The sequence below is a fragment of the Ovis aries genome, chromosome 4 (assembly GCF_016772045.2).
Source record: "Ovis aries strain OAR_USU_Benz2616 breed Rambouillet chromosome 4, ARS-UI_Ramb_v3.0, whole genome shotgun sequence".
In the NCBI taxonomy this organism is placed as follows: Eukaryota; Metazoa; Chordata; class Mammalia; order Artiodactyla; family Bovidae; genus Ovis; species Ovis aries.
Window position 1 is genome coordinate 103,606,985 of NC_056057.1, and position 23,663 is coordinate 103,630,647.

At 41.1% G+C, this 23,663-nt stretch overlaps 1 protein-coding gene across 6 annotated transcripts in view; it reads left to right on the top strand.

Annotated features, from left to right (window-relative positions):
• Positions 1 to 339: 339 nt before the first annotated feature.
• TRIM24 (tripartite motif containing 24) overlaps positions 340 to 23,663 on the top strand; it is a 116,058-nt gene continuing 92,734 nt past the window's right edge. For all 6 annotated transcript variants that reach the window (XM_015095400.3, XM_027968854.2, XM_027968853.2 and 3 more), the window contains exon 1: positions 340 to 992. In XM_015095400.3, the coding sequence (XP_014950886.2) occupies positions 629 to 992 (364 nt within the window). In that variant the 5' untranslated portion in view covers positions 340 to 628. The remainder of the gene's footprint in view (positions 993 to 23,663) is intronic.

The following is a 23,663-nucleotide window of genomic DNA, read 5'->3' on the forward strand; positions in this document are numbered from 1 at the left end:
ACAGTTGGACCGAATTATGTGGTCGATCGTTAACAAATAAACGCTTAATCTTTCTACGGGAGCGAAACACACACAAAGGACCAATCAGAGGCCGTGGTTCCCGGAGCTCGAGGGGCGGGGCTGAGCAAGCGCCCTCCCACCTCCCAGCCTCCAGCCGCGGCTGTCTGAGCCTCGCGGGCTTCGGCAGGCCCCGCCCGCCGACCAGACGCGACTCGATAGGAGGGCTCTCTCCCTGCCTTCGCTTCGGTTGCTGGGAGAGGGAGGGCGGCGGCGGGGGCGTGGCCTGAGGTGGGGCTCGCGGGCCCCAGAGAAAGGCAGGGAGGCGAGGGCGGGCTCGGCGGGTTTGACGAGCGCCGCGGCGGTTGGCGAAGCGAACCGGGCGCAGCCTCCCCGATGCGAAGAGCAGTCCCCGCTGACAGATCCTCTTCTTCCGGCCGCGCCACCCGGGAGGCGGATCCCCGGGGCCTGAGGAGGCTTCCTCGGCCCGAGCCTCCGTCCCTCCCTCTCCTGCGGGTCACCGGAGCGGCCTAGGAGGAGGAGGAGAAGGAGGTCTGTCGCGGGCGGCGGCGGGCAGAGAACGCGCTCCCCCTTCCCCGGCGGCGGCGGCGGCGGCGGCGGGGGCAGGACAATGGAGGTGGCTGTGGAGAAGGCGGCGACGGCGGCCGCGGCCGCTTCGGCGGCGGCCGCCGGGGGGCCCTCGGCGGCGCCGAGCGGGGAGAACGAGGCCGAGAGTCGCCAGGGCCCTGACTCGGAGCGCGGAGGCGAGGCGGCCCGGGTCAACCTGTTGGACACTTGCGCCGTGTGCCACCAGAACATCCAGAGCCGGGCGCCCAAGCTGCTGCCTTGCCTGCACTCCTTCTGCCAGCGCTGCCTGCCCGCGCCCCAGCGCTACCTCATGCTGCCCGCGCCCATGCTGGGCTCCGCCGAAACCCCGCCGCCCGTCCCCGCCCCCGGCTCGCCGGTCAGCGGCTCCTCGCCGTTCGCTACCCAAGGTGAGTGGCGGGAGGGTGGGGTGGGGTGAGGAGGCCGGCGCCCCGGGGCGGCGCGGCGACCCGCTGTCACGTCGCCGCCGCCCGGGGTGCTCGGCGGGGGAGGGGCGAGGAGGGTCTGTGCTGGCTGCGGTGACATGCAGGGCTCGCGCGCTCTGCGGCGTCCGCGCGCCCCGCGAGCAACTTCCCCCGGCGCTGTGGACTTGGCCGAGCTGCCGCTCCCACCCCCCCCCCCCCCCCCCCCCCCCCCCCCCCCCCCCCCCCCCCCCCCCCCCCCCCCCCCCCCCCCACCCCCTCCCCACCCCCTCCCCACCCCCCAGCCTCCTCCTCCGGGCTGCGTGGCCCGTGCAACCCGTACTTCTGAAAACCTCTGTTGGAGTGCGCTGTTGTCTATCTCCAGCCCTTTGCCGGCTGCATCTAGTTAACCGCTACCCTCTGCCTCCCCGCAGCTTTGTCCAGGTGATACTAATCATCTCGCCTGTACCCACGTTATTTGAGCTGGCGAGGGGAAGGGAGGGATGAAGATGAGGTGGTGGGGACTTTTCTTTGGTTACATATCGGATTCTGTTTTTTGTTTTGTCTTGCATGTTTTGGGTTATTTACCTTAATGAGCCATCAGTTCTCTCCAATGGGGACAAAGGAACTAAGAGACGGTGTTTCGTGGTGCTTCTTTTTGGGAGATTTTGTTTCTAGACGGTAAATGGTAAAGACAAATAGGAAAAAGTGATTTGGAGTGCAGCATTTTCTTGGGTTTTGTGGACAGCAGCTGGAAATGTTGAAGTTACTGTTGTCTTTGTGGTGTTTGTTACCGTATAATGAGACTTTTGACAGGTAGGTCCCATTGCTAATGTTAACAGGTTTTGAAACACAAAGTTGAAGTAAGCACAGTAAATTGCTTGTGGTAGAATAATTGAGGTTTTAAACGTTTACGTGGCGAATATTTGAGCAACTCTCTTTAAAAAAAAGACTAACCGGAAATAATTCGGTTTTACATATACTGCCTTTTTAAAAGGGACTAGTGGATGTAGGTAGAGAAAAATTGGTAATTAAATAATTGAGCGAGGTCAAAGAACACATGAAATCGATGCTTTTAAATAGGTTGCCGTGTTAGACTCTTGATTTATTTATATGTTAGAAACAGTGTCTAGTTGAGAGACAGTTTTCCATGGATCTGGCTGTTTCTGCAGAGCTTGCCAGGGGAGGTACTGACTGCCTGCCCTTTGTTTCTGTTTTTAAAGGATGTTTGTAGAAGGAAAAGCCTTGGATGGTAGAGACAGTGTCTACCATCAGAGCAAAGAGGAACCATGCATATGGTACAATGGTAACAGATCAGTGTCTCCTGGGGTAGAAGGCAGGCATGCTTATTGCCCATCATAAAAGATTAGGGTTCCCTAAACTTGGGCTTCCTCTCCTGCAACACAGCCCATTGCTTGCGTTGCTTAAGCATGTGTCAACTGACCCTCTTCACCTTGCCAGGTGAGAACCTGGGGCTCTGGGAACCAGTGCGCTAAAGTGTTGATGCTTTGGCTTATGTTATTACTGGAAGTAATAATAAATTGCCCTTTGTCTCCGATTCACCAGTCTCATGCCTTCTCCCAGCTTCCATGGTAAGCTAATACTTTGTTAGTTTGCAAGTAGGGTAGAAATCTCAGATCCTTCACCCTAATTTGCTCTTGACATGGCCCACCTGTTGGAAAGTTAGTACAGGTGAAACTTAAATTTTCGTTCTTAATTTTTAGACACATTTAAGGGTTTCTTTTATTTATATTTTAAATGTTTAAAACAACCAGAAGCCAATTAGGATCTGAATTCTGCATAATTCTAGAATTAAAGATGTATTGTGTTCCAGGGCATGACATTTAGATCTGAATGAATGAGAACATGAGTAATAAAAGCTCTGATCCTCAATTCTGAGGCAAGTTTGCAATTATAAAGTTCTCAAACTGTTGCAGTCTCCAGATATGTTTTATCTTTGTTTGTATTGTAAGCCAGAGTTCAGGAAAGCTTTTAAATTGTAAGGTAATGTTTTCGTTTTTTTTATACTGAGGAAGGTGTCTTACCAACGATACTTCCACATATATCTCTAAAAGTTAGGATTATCTTCAATAAATTAAAAATACTATGTTGAGTCTTAATATCTTGAATATTTTCTCCCTTCCTCTCTCCTTACAGACTTATTCTAATACTAGCTATAACAAAAGTTACTAGACAGTTTATTTCAGAACCACAGTTAACCCTTAAGCAGCACTGAAGGGTTAATGCAGCCACAATAGGGTAGCGGAGATGTGCCTGCAAACGGGTCTCTCTGCTTGGGCTGAACGTGCTTGCAAATGAGGCGTTCTGCCGAGGAGTCTGGACACAGCCTTGAGTTTAATGGTCCCTTGCAAACGAGGGAACATTCCCTTCTTGTGATAAGGAGAAAGAAAAGGGGCTCTGGACAGACTGCAGTAGACAGGGATTTCACTCCCCTTGCTGTATGATAACATGTATGCACCTGCGCTGTACTGAAAAGGCTTATTCATGCAGTCTGGAATTCTGCCTAGGGGGCTTTATAAAAATAAACCGCAATTAGTTTTGCACAGTTTTTTCCTCTGGCCGGAGTGGTGTATTGTCTGTCTCTTGTGTGTCTCGTGTGTTTTGTCTTTGTGTCATTTCGCTTGCAACAAGCACATTTTGAACTGCAAGGGTGCACTAATACACAGATTTTTTTCAACAGTAAATACTAGAGTAGTACATGATTTGTCATGGGTTGAATCCAAGGATGCAGAACTGGGATGGGGAAGGTCAACAGTAAGTTATATTCGAATTTTCAACTGCGCAAGTGTCAACACCCCTAACCCCCAGCTTATTCAAGGATCAACTGCAAATAAGGTTCATTATCTCTGTTCTTCTTCTCCTAAGGAACTTGTGGGGACAGGCATCAAAGGTCAAACTACAGTTCTGTCAGGAGCTAAGCAAGTAACAGATGGGGAACTAGAAGGCTTGGGTACAATAATAGGGAATGGTGAGAGGGAAAGGAGGGGAACAAACTCTACGTAGCTCCAGCAGGTTGTCTTGTGATAGAGCAGGGCCAGGGTTGGAGGATCTTTAATTTTTAATGAGAAGTCTGAGGTCTGGAGGAATGTAACATTTCTCTAGCATTAGATATTGGCAAGTAATTAACACGCACTCAGTGTGGACCCTTTCTGTAGGCCAAACAAAACTAGTTTTGTTGAGGCCACATGTGTTGCAGTTCATACTCAGATTTAGATCTAGTCAAAGCTATGGTTTTTCCAGTAGTCATGTATGGATATGAGAGTTGGACTATAAAGAAAGCGGAAAAATTTAGCTAGGTATTTTCAAATTTTCACTTTACTAGAATCACCTGGTATGCTTGTTGCAAATAGTTTTCTAGACCTCTCACTCAAGAGAGCTCAGCATGTCATAGCTTTAGTTCAGAGTTCTAGATAATCATAAACCCTAGTGGTTTGGTTTTATTTTGTTTTTGTGTGTGGTGGTTTTTTTTGTTTATTTTTTTTTTAGTTCAAGCTGTATTATTCCAAAGTACAATTGCTCAAAGAGGATTCATTAGAAAATGAAGACCAAATTCAAAAGTATAATGTTCTCAACACCATCGAACCTAGTTTCCCTTTCTGTTAAGTGTTTTGGTGCTCCCTTTGTTATCCTAAATGAACTTTATAGAAAGTGTTTTCTAACTTTTTTTTTAACAAAAATGGACATAATGGTTTGATTGTTGTAAAGAAGAAACAAAGCTAATTTGTAACAACAAAGATACAGTTTTTGTAAATGCTAAGACACGTTTCATGTTTTGTCACCAAGCCCATATTGAGAGCATTGTTTAAATTTTGTATGGCTACCAGTTAGAAAATGAGTGACCACAAGACTTTTATTTTCTTAGTATGCAGTAATGTCCAGGAAAGGGGGAAGAGCTTGGAAAATATTTTCTTTAGATACATTATGGTACATGAAGTCAGGAGACAAACTGATCTTAAATGTTATAATGTTGTGAAATGTTACAATGTTACACAATATTTTATAGTGTGGATGTACTGTTCAGCCAAAGAGTAGCAAGCTCTAAGAGCTATTTTTAAAGAAGACTGAGCACACTTTTGAAAGGGGTCACTTTAGTTGTCAAAGAGAGAGTAAAATATGAGTCCATCAGTTTTCTTTATTAACTGGCAGTCTGTAACACTTAACCATCAATTCTGGGAGCTGATTTCTTTTGTGAAGTTTGCTCTGAAATATTTTATGATAATGTTCTTTAACAATATTGAAAGTGGTATTTAAAATTTTTCATTTCCAATTGTTGCTTACACTTTGAAATACGATTGACTTTTGTGTATTGATTATATCCCATTCTCCTGCTAAATTCAATTAAATCTAGTAGTTTTTTGTAGATTCCTTAGGAATTTCAACATAGACTATCATGTTGGTTGCAGGTAGTTTTAATTATTTCTTTTCATTTTTTTTATAATTCATGACATTTTCTTCTCTTACACTAGCTAGGACTTCCAGTACATTATTGAAGAGAAGTTTAGTTAATTTCAATATTAAATGAGAGATGACATTCTTTTTCTTATTCCTGATCTTAGGGATAAAACATTAAATGGGACACTGTCACAGCAAGGGATGGAGAGGGTGGGATGAATTGAAACATACACAGTAGCATTGAAACATACATACTGCTAAGCTGCTTCAGTCGTGTCCGACCCTGTGCGGCCCCATAGATGGCAGCCCACCAGGCTCCACCACCCCCAGGATTCTCAAGGCAAGAACACTGGAGTGGGCTGCCATTTCCTTCTCCAATGCATAAAAGTGAAAAGTGAAAGTGAAGTCCCTCAGTCGTGTCCGACTCTTAGCGACCCCATGGACTGCAGCCTACCAGGCTCCTCTGGCCATGGGATTTTCCAGGCAAGACTACTGGAATGGGTTGCCATACCATGCATAAAACAGCTAGTGGGAAGTTGCTGTATAACATAGGGAGCTCAACCCCATGCTCTTTGACAATCTAGCGAAGTGGAATGGAGGTTCAAGAGGGAGTGTGCATATATATACCTATGGCTGATTCACATTATGGTATGGCAGAAACTAACACAACATTGTGAAACAATTATCCTCCAATTTAAAAAATAAAAAATTAAGTTGCTCACCATTAATATGTTAGCTTCTTTGTTTTTTATAATTGCCCATTATTAAAAAAATTAACAGGTTTCCTTCTATTTCAAATGTCTTGAGGGTTTTTTACCATGAATGAATGATGAATTTGGTCAAATGCATTTTCTATATTTATTAAAATGGTTATGTGGTGGACTTTTTTTTTTTTTTCCTGTGATTGTGGTGACTTACATTGATTTTCATATGTTAAGCCAGTCTTGAATTCTTGGTCACAGTGTGTTGTCCTTTCTGTGCGTTTCTAGATTTGATTTGCTAATACTTTAAGGATTTTTTTTTTCTTATATTCATGAGGAACATTGGTGATATGGTTATCTTCTCTTCTTACCTAATTTTGGCATCAAGGTAATACCTCAAAATATGATATAAGGTGTTCCCTCCATCTCTGTTTTCTGAAAGAGTGTTTGTATTACTGTTAATGTCTCCTTAAATATTTGACAGAATTCGCTAGTGAATCCACATGGGCTTGGAGTTTTCTTTATGGGGAGGATTTTGATTAGGAATTCAGTGTCTTTAATAGAAATATGGCTATCAGATTTTTTATATTTCTTCTTGAATCCATTTCAGTAAATTGTGTGAATAAAAGTATATGATTCTGCTAATTGGTACATTTATTGGCATGAGTTTGTTCATAACATTCTTCAGGAGCTAAGTGATGTTTCAGCTTTTGACCAATGGGTTGCCTAGAAGTGTGTTAAATTTGTAGATGTATGGGGGACTTTCTAGATAGCTTATTTCATTAGAGTGAAAAAAAAAAATGCTCTGTAGGATTTAAATCTTTTGACGTTTACAGTCAGCAAAAACAAGACCAGGAGCTGACTGTGGCTCAGATCATGAACTCCTTATTGCCAAATTCAGACTTAAATTGAAGAAAGTGGGGAAAACCACTAGACCATTCAGGTATGACCTAAATCAAATACCTTATGATTATACAGTGGAAGTGAGAAATAGATTTAAGGAACTAGATCTGATAGAGTCATCTGATAGAGCCTGATGAACTGTGGATGGAGGTTCATGACATTTTACAGGAGACAGGGATCAAGACCATCCCCATGGAAAAGAAATGCAAAAAAGCAAAATGGCTGTCAGAGGAGGCCTTACAAATAGCTGTGAAAAGAAGAGAAGCAAAAAGCAAAGGAGAAAAGGAAAGATAAAAGTATCTGAATGCAGAGTGCGAAAGAATAGCAAGGAGAGATAAGAAAGCCTTCCTCGGCGATCATTGCAAAGAAATAGAGGAAAACAACAGAATGGAAAAGACTAGAGATCTCTTCAAGAAAATTAGAGATACCAAGGGAACATTTCATGCAAAGATGGGCTCGATAAAGGACAGAAATGGTATGGACCTAACAGAAAAAACTATTAAGAAGAGGTGGCAAGAATACACAGAAGAACTGTACAAAAAAGATCTTCATGACCCAGATAATCACAATGGTGTGATCACTCACCTAGAGCCAGACATCCTGGAATGTGAAGTCAAGTGGGCCTTAGAAAGCATCACTACGAACAAAGCTACTGGAGGTGATGGAATTCCAGTTGAGCTATTTCAAATCCTGAAAGAGGATGCTGTGAAAGTGCTGCACTCAATATGCCAGCAAATTTGGAAAACTCAGCAGTGGCCACAGGACTGGAAAAGGTCAGGTTTCATTCCAATCCCAAAGAAAGGCATGCCAAAGAATGCTCAAACTACTGCACAATTGCACTCATCTCACATGCTAGTAAAGTAATGCTCAAAATTCTGCAAGCCAGGCTTCAGCAGTACGTGAACCATGAACTTCCAGATGTTCAAGCTGGTTTTAGAAAAGGCAGAGGAACCAGAGATCAAATTGCCAACATCAGCTGGATCATGGACAAGGCAAGAGAGTTCCAGAAAAACATCTATTTCTGCTTTATTAACTATGCCAAAGCCTTTGACTGTATGGATCACAATAAACTGGAAAATTCTGAAAGAGATGGAAATATCAGACCACCTGACCTGCCTTTTGAGAAACCTATATGCAGGTCAGGAAGCAACAGTTAGAACTGGACATGGAACAACAGACTGGTTCCAAATAGGAAAAGGAGTCCATCAAGGCTGGATATTGTCACGCTGCTTATTTAACTTCTATGCAGAGTACATCATGAGAAAAGCTGGAATGGAAGAAGCACAAGCTGAATCAAGATTGCCAGGAGAAATATCAATCACCTCAGATATGCAGATAACACCACCCTTATGGCAGAAAGTGAAGAGGAACTAAAGAGCCTCTTGATGAAAGTGAAAGAGAAGAGTGAAAAAGTTGGCTTAAAGCTCAACATTCAGAAAACGAAGATCATGGCATCTGGTCCCATCACTTCATGGGAAATAGATAGGGAAACAGTGGCTGCCTTTATTTTTGGGGGGCTCCAAAATCACTGCAGATGGTGACTGCAGCCGTGAAATTAAAAGACGCTTACTCCTTGGAAGGAAAGTTATGACCAACCTAGATAACATTCAAAAGCCGGAGACATTACTTTGCCAACAAAGGTCCGTCTAGTCAAGGCTATGGTTTTTCCAGTGGTCATGTATGGATGTGAGAGTTGGACTGTGAAGAAAGCTGAACGCTGAAGAATTGATGCTTTTGAACTGCGATGTTGGAGAAGACTCTTGAGAGTCCCATGGACTGCAAGGAGATCCAACCAGTCCATATAAAGATCGGTCCTGGGTGTTCATTGGAAGGAATGATGCTAAAGCTGGCACTCCAGTACTTTGGCCACCTCATGCGAAGAGTTGACTCTTTGGAGGGATTGGGGGCAGGAGGAGAAGGGGACAGCAGAGGATGAGATGGCTGGATGGCATCACCAACTTGTTGGACATGGGTTTGGGTAAACTCCCAGAGTTGGTGATGGACAGGGAGGCCTGGTGTGCTGTGATTTATGGGGTTGCAAAGAGTCAGGTATGACTAAGCAACTGAACTGAGATATTTTATGTCCTAGCGTATCATCTGTTTTGATGAATGTGTACTTAAAGAATTTAAATTCTCTGTTTGCTGGGCGTAGTGTTCTGTAAATGTTTATTAGGTCAAGTTGGTTGTTAGTGTAAAAATATGTTATATTTGTATTGTTTTTTGTCAGGTTTGTGTTTTTGTTTTTCTGCTTGTTCTATCAGTTATGGAAAAAAGTGTTAAAATCTTCAATCATGATTGCTGATTTATCACTTAATTCCTTTTTTCTAGTTAGTTTCTGTTACAGGTATTTTGAAGCTTTGTCTTACTGATGGATTGCCTGCCCTAACAATATGAAATGTTCTTCTTTATCTTTCATACTATTTCACGATGCCTGTTGTCGTTCAGTTGCTCAGTCGTGTCTTATTCTTTGCGACTGCACGGACTGCACACATGAGGCTTTCTTGTTCTTCCTCATCTCCCAGAGCTTTCTCAAAGTCATGTCCATCAAGTTGGTGATGCCGTCCAACCATCTCATCTTCTTTCATCCCTTTCTCCTCTTGCCTTCAATCTTTCCTAGCATCAGGGCCTTTTCTAATGAGTCGGCTCTTCATTTCAGGTGGCCAGAGTATTGGAGCTTCAGCATCAGTCGTCCTTCCAGTTAAAATTCAGGGTTGATTTCCCTTAGGATGGACTAGTTTGACCTCTTTGCAGTCCACGGGATTCTCAAGAGTCTTCTCCAACACCACAGTTCAAAAGCATCAATTCTTCAGCTTTCTTTACTGACAATTCTCACATCCATACATGAATACTGGAAAAACGATAGCTTTGACTAAATGGACCTTTGTCCACAAAGTGATGTCTCTGCTTTTTAATATGCTGTCTAGGTTTGTCATAGCTTTTCTTCCAAGGAGCAAGCATTCTTTTAATTTCATGACTGTAGTCACCATCTGCAGTGATTTTGGAGTCCAAGAAAATAAAGTCTGTCACTGTTTCCGCTGTTTCCCCATCTATTTGCCATGAAGTAATGGGACCGGATGCCATGACCTTAGTTTTCTGAATGCTGAGCTTTAAGCCAACTTTTTACTCTCCTCTTTCAACTTCATCAAGAGGCTCTTTAGTTCTTCTTAACTTTCTGCCGTAAGGGTGCTGTCATCTGCATATCTGAGGTTATTGATATTTCTCCCAGCAATCTTGATTCCATCTTGTGCTTCATCCAGTCCAGCATTTCACATGATGTACTCTGCATAGAAGTTAAATAAGCAAGGTGACAATATCCAGCCTTAATGTACTCCTGTTATTTTATTATAACTATCTGTTTTCTTTGTGTTTAAATTGTGTATTTTTTTCATCCTTTTACTTTTAACCTTTATATTCTATCTCTTATAGGTAGTGTATGATTGTGTCTTGCTTTTAATCCAAGTTGTAAAATTTTACTTTTAATTGTTTAATGTATTTACATTTTAAGTTATTATCTGGTTTAAGAATGCCATCTTTTTATTCATTTTCCTTTTCTTCCCTGTGGGCCTCTAGTGGATCTTCTCCTCTCTCAATCCCTTAGCAGCTGCTCTTTGGTAAGCTTCTGTAAGTCTCACCCTGCACGTGCATGGCAGCCTTCAGCTGAGGATTCAGAGAAACTCTTCACAGACTGCCAGTACCCTTCCTCTGTGCAGTTCCCTTCTCTCGAGTGCTTACCTATTTCACCACCCAAATTTTCCTCTGGATTCTAATCTGTGTCCTGCTTAGGCTCTAGTTCCCTGCACCACAGCCAGAATATAGTTCCCAGGTAGAGAATCAAGATATTATAGGGGCTCACTTCTTGAGTTTTCCCTTTTTCAGGGATCACTGGCATCCATTTCTGTTGTTCAGTGCCAGAAAACAGTTAACTTCATATGTATTCTTCCCAGTTACATATAGTTGTTCATGTCAGACAAGCTTGTCCTGCTATTAGTTACTCTGTCCTGTTTGAAAATGGATGTCAGAAGACCATTTTTTAATCACATTGCTTTTTTCCCCCTCTACTCAAATGTGGTAGTCAGCAAACTTTGGTCCTTAGATCTCCAGACTTTTCCCTTTAATTCGGAGATTGCACCAGTTTAAACTGTCACATAGATGCACACGTCTCTTGTATCTTCCTATAACTTAATCCCTTTCTCAAATTTTACTTGTATATTTTCAAGTATATACTAGACCAGTAGTCTCTAAAATGGATTGTGTGCCATATTATGAAATAAAATACCTACTGAGGAGAGGGAAAACATTAGAACTTATTTGCATAAATTAAATTTGGAAGTACTTGGTTGTATAGATTACTGTGGTCTCATGAATAAGAATGCCACTTGGCTGCGTTGCACATATCGTATCCTGAAGAGAAGTCAGGGTTGCTGCAAGCCCAAAAGGTACCTTTGTGTGAGTTAGCAATAAGGCTTTTCTTGGCATATGTAGCACCTGGGGGATACATGGCTTAGCAAGTGGTATGTCTATAATCGTCATTTGCCCTTTTAAATTAGGCAATCCCTGGTGCTGTATCTGAATCTTCCCTTGCCTACCAACCAAATTTAGTTGTGCTTAGAGCATAGTGGGCTTCCGTCTATGGGGTCGCACAGAGTCAGACACGACTGAAGTGACTTAGCAGCAGCAGCAGAGCCCTGGAAGATTGAGACTTAGATTGAGACCTGGGAATCTTTCATAAAAGCAAAAGACAAAAACAAAACTACACAGCTGCCTTAGAGGTGATGAGATTTCTCTACTGCAGACCCTATTGTGTTTTTTTTTTTCTCCTGCAAATTGTAACACAATTTACATGTGCTCGGATAAGTTTATGGACTTTAACTGTCAAAGATTGAAGGTCATGGTAGGCCATTACCAGGATCCTGGTGTACAACCCTCTAATCTCCATTCCTAGGGAAGTTCCATATGGATGCCACTCAAAGTCCCGTGGTCTCCAGAGTCCATGCACCATAGCCATAAAAAGTGATTCTATGATCAATTCATCTTTGACAAATGAGGCAAGAATATACAGTGGAGAAGAAGTCTCCTCAATAGGTAATGCTGGAAAAACTGGACAGCTACATGTAAATGAATCAAATTAGAACATTCTCTAACTCTGTATACAAAAATAAACACAAAATGGATTGAAGACCTACATATAAGGCTGGATACTATAAAACTCCTAGAGGAAAACATTAGGAAGAATACTCTTTGACACATCATAGCAGTATTTTTTGCATCTGTCTTCCAGAGTAATGGGAATAAAACAAAAATAAGCAAATAGGACCTAATTAAACTTAAAATATTTTGCATAGTAAAGGAAACCATAAACAAGGAAACTAGTAACCCAAGGAATGGGGTAAAATATTTGCAAACAATGTGACTGACAAGGGATTAATTTCTAGAATACATAAGCAGCTCATATAGCTCAATTAAAAAAATTAAACTCAAATCAAAAATGGGCAGAAGACCTAAAGACATTTCTCCAAAGACATCCAGATGGCCAACAGGTACATGGAAAGATGCTCAACATGGCTAAATATCAGAGAAATGCAAATAACAATCACAATGAGGTATCACTTCATGCTGAATGGCCATCATCAAAGAGTCTACAAATAATAAATGCTGGAGAGGATATAGTGAAAAGGGAACCCTCTTACTCTGGTGGGGAGAACATAAGTTGATGTAGCCACTGTGGAGAACAGTATGGAGGTTCCTTAAACTAAAAATAGAAATACCATGTAATCCTACAATTCCACTCCTGGGCCTATATTTGGAAAAGGTGAAAACTCTGTAATTTGAAAAGATACATGCACTCCAGTGTTTATAGCAGCACTGTTTACATTAGCCAAGACATGGGAGCAACCTAAGTGTCCATTGACAGAGGACTGGATAAAGAAGATGTGAATGGAATGGAATATTACTCGGTTCAGTTCAGTCACTCAGTCATGTCCAACTCTTTGTGACCCCATGGACTGCAGCATGCCAGACTTCCCTGTCCATCACCAACTCCCGGAGCTTACTCAAACTCATGTCCATTGAGTCAGTGATGGCATCCAACCATTTCATTCTCTGTCATCCCCTTCTCCTCCCGCCTTCAATCGTTCCCAGCTTATTACTCAGCCACAAAAAAAGAATGAAATAATGTCATTTGTAGCAACATGGATGGACCTTAAGGTTATCACACAAAGTCAGTCAGTCAGAGAAAGACAAATGCCATATATAATTTTTATGTGTAATCTTAAAAAAATGATAGATGAACTTATTTATAAAACAGAAATAGATTCACAGATATAGAACAAACTTACCATTACCAAAGAGGGAGAATGGTGAGGGGGCAGCAGGGTAAGTTTGGGATTTAACAGATACACACTACTATTTCTAAAATAGATAAACAACAAGGTTTTACGGTATAGAGCAAGGAACTATTCTCAATTTCTTATAATGATAATGGAAAGGAATCTGAAAAGAATATGTATTTTATATATATACACTCCAGTATTCTTGTCTGGGAAATCCCATGGACAGAGGAATCTAGCAGGCTCCAGTCCATGGGGTCACAAAGAGTCGGACATGACTGAACAACTAACACTTTCATATATATATATGCTGCTGCTGCTGCTAAGTCGCTTCAGTCGTGTCCGACCCTGTGTGACCCCATAAACGGCAGCCTACCAGGCTCCCCCGTCCCTGGGATTCTCCAGGCAAGAACACTGGAGTGGGTTGCCATTTCCTTCTCCAATGCATGAAAGTGAAAAGTCAAAGTGAAGTCGCTGAGTCGTGTCTGACTCTTAGCGACCCCATGGACTGCAGCCTACCAGGCTCCTCCGTCCATGGGATTTTCCAGGCAAGAGTACTGGAGTGAGTTGCCACTGCCTTCTCATATATATATATATATATATATATATATATATATATATATATATATATGTATATATGTATATGTATATAAAAAAACACTGAATCAACTTTGGTGTATTCCTGAAACTAACACAACGTTGTAAATCAACTATACTTCATTCAATTAAAAAATGATAAATTCTTTTTAAAATAAAGTGATCCCCAATTCCAACTAAAATTGTAGAGATAGTTCCAGTTAAATCTATAATCAAGATTGGGTACTGCTGACTTGCTTCTTCCCCGGTGACAGAAAGCTGAGCTCTGAGAAATCAGGACTGCTCATATTTGATGATGTCTTCAGTGTTTTGTAGAGGGATAGATACTTGTTGTTCTTGACACCTGAATATGCAATCAGTGGTGAGTTAGCTGGTGAGGAGATCCACGTTGTGTAGAAAGCTATAACTGTTACTGCCTGGTTGCTGCCTTATTTTGTGTTTAATTTTATCAGGTGTATGGCGTTGATGGTGTTGTGAGTTTTCCCACCATGCTTAAATTGTTTGAAAGATCATTTTCAGCTATCTTAAAGATAGTACTAATTTTGCAAGTATAACATTAGAATAGCCGAACTGACACATTTTTAGGTTCTTCATCAGTCTTATTAGGAAGTTAACAGCAGTGACTATCTAGGTCTAACAAGAAGGGGACCTGAAAGTTTGAAAATTAATAAAAAGATTCTTTGAAATTGACATTTACTATTTTAATGATGAACTAAGCCTTAAGTGTATATTACATCTTGGACCATTAGCCAAGCTAATGGTATTAGCCAAGCTTCATAACAGTATGAAGCTTCCATGATTAGCAATACATTTAAGAGTATTTCATTCTTTAAAAATATCTTATATTTTTTTGATTTATTATGTACAAGGTATAGTCGTTTTTAGCATATATACATAATATGTAGGGTGCTTATTCAAACATTTGTGTTTAAAACAATGCATGAACATGACTATCAGCTGAATTATCTCATGTCTTTGCATGTTTATCTAGTCTTTAAAAACATTTTTCACATTCTCTTTAAAGTTACAAAACAATCCTATTCCTCAAAGAACTTTGTTTTGATTTCCTTTAATAAAAATAGTTCATAGGTATTCATATTATGGTACAACAAAATTTAAAAGAAGTTCTTAAATAGTATTATTTAATACTTAATTCTTAATAGGAGTTCTTAATAGAAATTCTTAAATAGGAGTCATAATTACCAGAATATTTATTTTGATATTGGATGGATAGGCTCCCTGGGATCTCTTAACTATATATCCTCAACACTAAGCTTAGCCAGGAAGAGAGCCTAAAGCACTTGATATTTTTAGTGTCTGTCTCTATACTGATGTATGTTGATTAATATTTCTTCCTCTCCTCATCAAACTTCTAGACTGGTCCTGTTGTTCAACTTCTCCTCCCACTTCCCTGACCCTTCCTATTTGATCTTCTTGCTGTCTTCTGTTTCTTCTTCTGCTCTTAGCAAATAGAGTGTGGAATACACCTAGGACAAGCCTTTAGGAATTCTTATGTCTAACGACTACTGGGCTTACCTTGTGGCTCAACTGGTAAACAATCTGCCTGCAATGCAGGAGACCTGAGTTCCATCCCTGGGTTGCGAAGATCCCCTGGTGAAGGGAAAGGCTATCCACTCCAATATCTGGCTCAGATGACGAACTCCTTATTGCCAAAATCAGATTTAAATTGAAGAAAGTAGGGACAACCACTGGACCATTCAGGTATGACCTAAATCAAATCCCTTATGATTATACAGTTGAAATGAGAAATAGATTTAAGGGACTAGATCTGATAGACCGAGTGCCTGAAGAACTATGGACAGAGGTTCATGACATTGTACAGGACACAGGGATCAAGACCATCCCCAAGAAAAAGAAATGCAAGAAATCAAAATGGCTGTCTGAGGAGGTCTTAAAAATAGCTGTGAAAAGACGAGAAGGAAAAAGGAAAGATACACCCATTTGAATGCAGAGTTCCAAAGAATAGCAAGAAGAAGAAAGCCTTCCTCCAGGATCACTGCAAAGAAATAGAGGAAAACGACGCAATGGGAAAGACTAGAGATCTCTTCAAGAAAATTAGAGATACCAAGGGAACATTTCATGCAAAGATGGGCCCGATAAAGGACAGAAATGGTATGGACCCAACAGAAGCAGAAGATATTAAGAAGAGGTGGCAAGAATATACAGAAGAACTGTACAAAAACGATCTTCATGACCCAGATAATCATGATGGTATGATCACTCACCTCGAGCCAGACACCCTGAAATGTGAACTCAAGTGGGCCTTACGAAAGCATCACTACGAACAAAGCTACTGGAGGTGATGGAATTCCAGTTGAGCTATTTCAAGTCGTGAAAGATGATGCTGTGAAAGTGCTGCACTCAATATGCCAGCAAATTTGGAAAATGCAGCAGTGGCCGCAGGACTGGAAAAGGTCAGGTTTCATCCTAATCCCAAAGAAAGGCAATACCAAGGAATGCTCAAACTACCGCACAATTGTACTCATCTCACATGCTAGTAAAGTAATGCTCAAAATTCTCCAAGCCAGGCTTCAGCAATATGTGAACCATGAACTTCCAGATGTTCAAGCTGGTTTTAGAAAAGGCGGAGGAACCAGAGATCAAATTGCCAACATCCGCTGGATCATGGAAAAAGCAAGAGAGTTCCAGAAACACATCTATTTCTGCTTTATTGACTATGCCAAAGCCTTTGACTGTGTGGATCACAATAAACTGTGGAAAATTCTGAAAGAGATGGGAATCCCAGACCACCTGACCTACCTCTTGAGAAATCTGTGTGCAGGTCAGGAAGCAACAGTTAGAACTGGACATGGAACGACAGACTGGTTCCAAATAGGAAAAGGAGTACGTCAAGGCTGTATATTGTCACCCTGTTTATTTAGCTTATATTCAGAGTACATCATGAGAAATGCTGGGCTGGAAGAAGCACAAGCTGGAATCAAGATGGGGCTGGGAGAAATATCAATCACCTCAGATATGCAGATGATACCACCCTTATGGCAGAAAGTGAAGAACTAAAAAGCCTCTTGATGAAAGTGAAAGAGGAGAGTGAAAAAGTTGGCTTAAAGCTCAACATTCAGAAAACTAAGATCATGGCATCTGGTCCCATCACTTCATGACAGATAGATGGGGAAACAGTGGAAACAGTGTCAGACTTTAATTTGGGGGGCTTCAAAATCACTGCAGATGGTGACTGCAGCCATGAAATTAAAAGATGCTTGCTGCTTGGAAGAAAAGTTATGACCAATCTGCTAAGTCACTTCAGTTTTGTCCGACTCTGTGCAACCCCACAGATGGCAGCCCACCAGGCTCCCTCGTCCCTGGGATTCTCCAGGCAAGAACACTGGAGTGGGTTGCCATTTCCTTCTCCAGTGCATGAAAGTGAAAAGTGAAAGTGAAGTCACTCAGTCATGTCCAACTCTTTGCAACTCCATGGACTGCAGCCTACCAGGCTCCTCCTTCGATGGGATTTTCCAGGCAAGGGTACTGGAGTGGGTCGCCAGTGCCTTCTCCAATGACCAATCTAGACAGCATATTAAAAAGCAGAGACATTCTTTGCCAAAAAAGGTCCATCTAGTCAAAACAATGGTTTTTCTAGTAGTCATTTATGGATGTGAGGGTTGGACAGTACAGAAAGCTGAGCACTAAAGAGCTGATGCTTTTGAGTTGTGGTGTTGCAGAAAACTCTTGAGAGTCCCTTGGACTGCAAGCAGATCTAACCATTTCATCCTAAAGGAGATCAGTCCAGAATGTTCATTGGAAGGACTGATGTTGAAGCTGAAACTCCAATACTTTGGCCAGCAGGGGGCCAATACTTTGGTCACCTGACTCATTTGAAAAGACTCTGATGCTGGGAAAGACTGAAGGCAGGAGGAGAAGGGGATGACACAGGATGAGATGGTTGGATGGCATCACTGACTCAATGGACATGAGTTTGGGTAAACTCCAATAGTTGGTGATGGACAGGGAAGTCTGGCATGCTACGGTCCATGGGGTCGTAAAGAATTGGTAATGACTGAGCGACTGAACTGAATGTCTACTAGATAAGGATGAACCTGCAAAGGAGACAGACAGAAGTAGGAGAAAACCAGAAAAATATAGTATCATCAAAGTGAAAGAGAGGAAGCATTAACAAAGGCAGCAGTGATTCATAGTGGCAAGCTCCTGCAAGGGCTAGTAAGAGATGCCAAGAGGATTTTAGGGTTAGAAACATGGAGGTCTTGCAAAAGTATGTTTTGGTAGAGAGGTAAAAAGGAAAACCATGTTAGAGTGAGTAGGAGGCAAACAGACATAGATGGAAAATTACCAAGTTTGTAAAAAGAAAAAAGTTTACTTCTGGGTCAGAGAGGAAAGGGATAAGGCAATACCTGGGAAGAAAAAAGGAATTGAGGAATATTTGTTCTATTTGTAAGTCGGAAAGACTTAAGCATGTTTGTTTATTGTTTATACAATATTTAAAGGTTACTCTTCATTTTACAATTATTACAAAATACTGGCTATGGTTCCTGTGTTGTGCAATACTATCTTACACCCAGCAGTCTGTACCTCCTCCCCCTTATCCTTATATTGACACCTCCCCCCCCCCCCCCCCCCCACACACACACATATACTGTTAACCCTAGTTTGTTCTTTGTATCTGTGAACCTGCTTTTTTTTTGTTTTCTGCACTACTTTATCGTATTTCTTTTTTTTTAGATTCCACATAGGTAAGTGATATCATGCAGTATTTGTCTTTCTCTGACTTATTTCACTTAGCCTAACACCTTCCAAGTCCATCCATGGTGGTGCAAATGACAGAATTTTGTTTTTTTATGGCTGAGTACTTTTCCTGTGTGTGTGTGTACACACATACATCGTCTTTATCCAGTTATCTGTTGATGGACACTTAGGTTGCTTCTGTATCTTGGCAATTATAAATAATGCTGCTGTGAACATTGGAGTGCATATATCTTTTTTGAATTAGCATTTTTGTTCTTTTCAGATACATACTAGGAGTGGGTTTGCTGGGTCATATTGTAGATCTATTTTGGGATCCACTCAAGTGAGCTACTGAACATACAAAAGAAGAGATGTGTGACTGTGTGAGGCCTCTGAGAAGGCAGAGTAGGCTTGATCCAAGGCATAGGTGGAGACATTGGTGACTAGATAGGAGAAGAAACATTTTCTTTATTGTGAACAGGAGAGAAGGCAAGAAAAGGCATAAATATAGGTTTCTCTGTGTGTCCTCAAAGTGGATGGTGTTTCCCAGTAAAATGTATTATGATTATAGATCATGTTTGCTGCTGAAGATCAAAATTATAGTGATACTGAAACCGGTTCTGATGTGATGTAGCCACGGAGTGTAGCCTGTACCTGAGCTCACAGTTCTTGTAAGGAAAAAAAATTCCTTTACTCAGTTGAGCAGGTAATAGAGACCACTTGAGGCTTGCAGCAAGAAAGTTTTTTGAAAAGGAGCAGAGACCTTTGACATAGATATCAGAAGAGGGTAGGGAGAGTACCCACTTTGTTAATTTGAGCAGAACATTATATACTTTTTAGTTGGCTGCTAAAAATAGATAAAAAGAACACCTCAGGGTTGTAAAAGTTCCACCAGACCCTTTCCCAAGGCATACATCCTGAGATAACTTCAGTACAAAAGATTAGCCTGTTTACAACTCATACATAGGAAACTTCTCTTATAAATTTAGGAAAACAACATAATATGAATTATGGAATCTACTGTGGTTTTACACCTTTCAAAGATATAAGAAAAAAAGACAACATCTCTCTGAATAACAGGTCTAAAGAAATGGAGATAGCATTGCACCTTAGTCTTAAAGTAGAGATATAATGAAAACTATTTCTACAAATAAAACAGAATGTTATGTAAAAAAACCAGAATTACAAAATTTAGAAATGAGATGACTGTGATACAGAAGTCATGAAAAGAAAAACTGAGAGTTAAGGAATAAAATTAGAAGTATTTCAGAAATTAAAACAGAAAGTTCTTGAATAGACACTCTTGTCCTCATGCTCAGTCCCACAGTTTTGAGTCTGACTCTTTGTGACCCCATGGACTGTAGTGCACCAGGCTCCTCTTTCAGTGGAATTCTCCAGGCAAGAAAACTGGAGTGGGTTTCCATTTCCTCCCCAGGGAATCTTCCCTATCCAGGGATCAAACCCACGTCTCCTGCATCTCCTTCATGGGCAGGTGAATTCTTTACTACTGAGCCACCTGGGAAGCCAAGACACTCTAGAAACTACCATAAAAGAAGTAAAGGGTAGAAAAAGATGAAAACAAATCAAACAAGTAGAGAATGAGATCAAAGAAATTCATAGAGAAAAAGACAAGAAGATCTTCTATTCTCATACCCATAAATATATGAACATTTATAATTGTTGTTCAGTCACTGAGTCATATCCAGCTCTTTGCAACCCCATAGACCACAGCACACCAGGTTTCCCTGTACCTGAAGAGTACTAAAATAAAGGAACAGGAAAAAAAAATTACTTTCCAAGAAAATGTCGCTGAAAGTATGATAAACATCTACATTGAAAGAGCTTTCCATGTACCTACAGCCACCACTGAAACATGTTCCAGGGTTTTAAAGAAAACATTTTGGACATCTATACAAAAAGACTACATCACTTATAATGCAAAGAGTGTCAGATTATCATTGGACTCCAGCATCAACATTAGAGTCCAGAAGACTGTAAAGATTTTGAGATTTTCACAGGAAAAAAAGGTGAGAAAAATGATATCCAAGGTGACTCAGCATTAAGGAAATCTGCCTGCCAATGTAGAGACTATATCCAGCCAACTGATTTTCAAGCATAAAGGCTACATGTAAGAACTTAGCGAGTATTGTCCTTACATCCCTTTAGTAAGGATACCAGATTTTGCTGTGTTTTCTTTATTTCTCATGTTAGTATCAGTTCAGTCTAGTTGGTCAGTCGTGTCCAACTCTTTGCAACCCCGTGGACTGCAGCACGCCAGGCATCCCTGTCCATCACCAACTCCTAGAGCTTGCTCAAACTCATGCCCATTGAGTCGGTGATGCCATCCAACCATCTCATCCTCTGTCGTCCCCTTCTCCTGGCTTCAATCTTTCCCGGCACCAGGGTCTTTTCAAAGGAGTCAGTTCTTCTGACTCCAAAGCATTGGAGTTTGAGCTTCAGCATCAGTCCTTCCAATGAATACCCAGGACTGATCTCCTTTAGGATGGACTGGTTGGATCTCCTTGCAGTCTGAGGGACTCTCAAGAGTCTTCTCCAACACCACCGTTCAAAAGTATCAATTCTTTGATGCTCAGCTTTCTCTATAGTCCAACTCTCACATCCATACATGACTACTGGAAAAACCATAGCTTTGACTAGATGGACCTTTGTCAGCAAAGTAATGTCTCTGCTTTTAAATAGGCTGTCTAGGTTGGTCATAGCTATTCTTCCAAGGAGCAAACGTCTTTTAATTTCATGGTTGCAGTCACCATCTGCAGTGATTTTGGAGCCCCCCAAAATAAAGTCTCTCACCATGTCTGGTTCTAACTGTATCCAGATTTCTCAGGAGGCAGGTCAGGTGGTCTGGTATTCCCATCTCTTTCAGAATTTTCCACAGTTTGTTGTGATCCACATAGTCTAAGGCTTTGGCGTAGTCAATAAACCAGAAGTAGATGTTTTTATGGAATTCTCTTGCTTTTTCTGTGATCCAACAGATGTTGGCAATTTGATCTCTGGCTCCTCTGCCTTTTGTAAATCCAACTTGAACATCTGGAAGTTCATGGTTCACGTATTCTTGAAGCCTGGCTTGGAGAATTTTGAGCATTACTTTACTAGCGTGTGAGATGAGTGCAATGGTGTGGTAGTTTGAGCATTCTTTGGCATTGCCTTCTTTGGGATTGGAATGAAACCTGACCTTTTCCAGTCCTGTGGCCACTGCTGAGTTTTCCAAATTTGCTGGCATATTGAGTTCGGCACTCTCACAGCATCGTCTTTTAGGATTTGAAATAGCTCAAATGGAATTCCATCACCTCCAGTAGCTTTGTTCGTAGTGATGCTTCCTAAGGCCCACTTGACTTTACATTCCAGGATGTCTGGCTCTAGGTGATCATGATCACACCATCGTGGTTATCTGGGTTATGAAGATCTTTTTTGTACAGTTCTTCTGTGTATTCTTGTCACCTCTTCTTAATATCTTCTGCTTCTGTTAGGTCCATACCATTTCTGTCCTTTATTGGGCCCATCTTTGCATGAAATATTCCCTTGGTATCTCTAATTTTCTTGAAGAGATCTCTAGTCTTTCCCATTCTATTGTATTCCTCTGTTTCTTTGCAGTGATCACCGAGGAAGGCTTTCCTTGCTATTCTTTGGAACTCTGCACTCAGATGGTTATATCTTTCCTTTTTTCCTTTGCCTTTAGTTTCTCTTCTGATTATTATTAGTTCTGGTCAAACAAGTTTACTCACTTGTTTAAGGTAGTGAATGCTTTTCTTCACCCAGAAGATTTTTTTTTCTCCCTTTTGTAGTTAATACTTCCTATGAGTTTGGGGATCTGTGAATATTCAGTTCCCCAAATCCTTAGATGGACATGCACTGCTAACTCATGCTTTTATCAGTTGTTGATGTGATGTTGCAAAAGGTGGTTTTTTATGTCATTCCATGCTTATTGGTTGATAATTTACTACTCAGTGACATTTTACTGCTTCAATGACATTTTCCTTTTTCATTTATTTATCATTATTAGGGGCTTCTCTAATTTTTTATTTAATATGTTATAATCCATTTCTTTTTTTTAATTTTAATAATCATATTGTTCCTATTTGGGTAGTACAGACCTCTTCAAGTCAACTTCTTGTTATTTGACACAGCCTTGTTGATTTTTGAACTTTATGACAAAACAAAGAGTTTCTAGATTTGTCTCATACTTTTTCTATATCAGCCTTAGTTATTTCCCCAAGGATCCTTGATTCCTTATTTTGATGAAGTACAATTTATCTTATTTTCTTTTGTGCTGTATCTAAGAAATATTTACTTACCACCAATGTTTTCTCCTTGAAGTTTCTTTTATGTTTTACATTCAGGTCAATGATCTATTTTCAGTTAATGTTGATATGTGGTATAAAGCACAGATCCAAGTTCATCTTACATATGGATATTTTAATTTTTCTACCACTGCTGTTGAAAAGGCTGTTCTTTTGTTCTGCACTGCCCTTGTCGAGTGCCAGTGGTCCGTGTATGTCTGGATTTATTTCTGGCCTCTCTGTTCTATTCCATTGATCTATTTGTCTGTTTTTATGCCAGTACTATGCTGTTGAGACTGTATATTACTGTCAAAAGATCTTATGCCAAAAAACAACAGGGAAGATGTTCTGCAGGAAATTCTTACGTCTAACTGCAGAACTGAATTTAATATTAATAACAGGGAGAAGGGGTGACAAAGTAGTATGTACTTGTTTGTTACATGCTCTAACAAGGTAGACATGATACAATTCAAGAACATAAAGAATATAGTTCATGTAAATCTGTCTTGAGGAAGCAATTCAATTCAGTTCAGTCACTCAGTCATGTCTGACTCTTTGCGACCCCATGAAACGCAGCACGCCAGGCCTCCCTGTCCATCACCAACTCCCGGAGTTCACTCAGACTCACGTCCATCGGGTCAGTGATGCCATCCAGCCATCTCATCCTCGGTCGTCCCCTTCTCCTCCTGCCCACAATCCCTC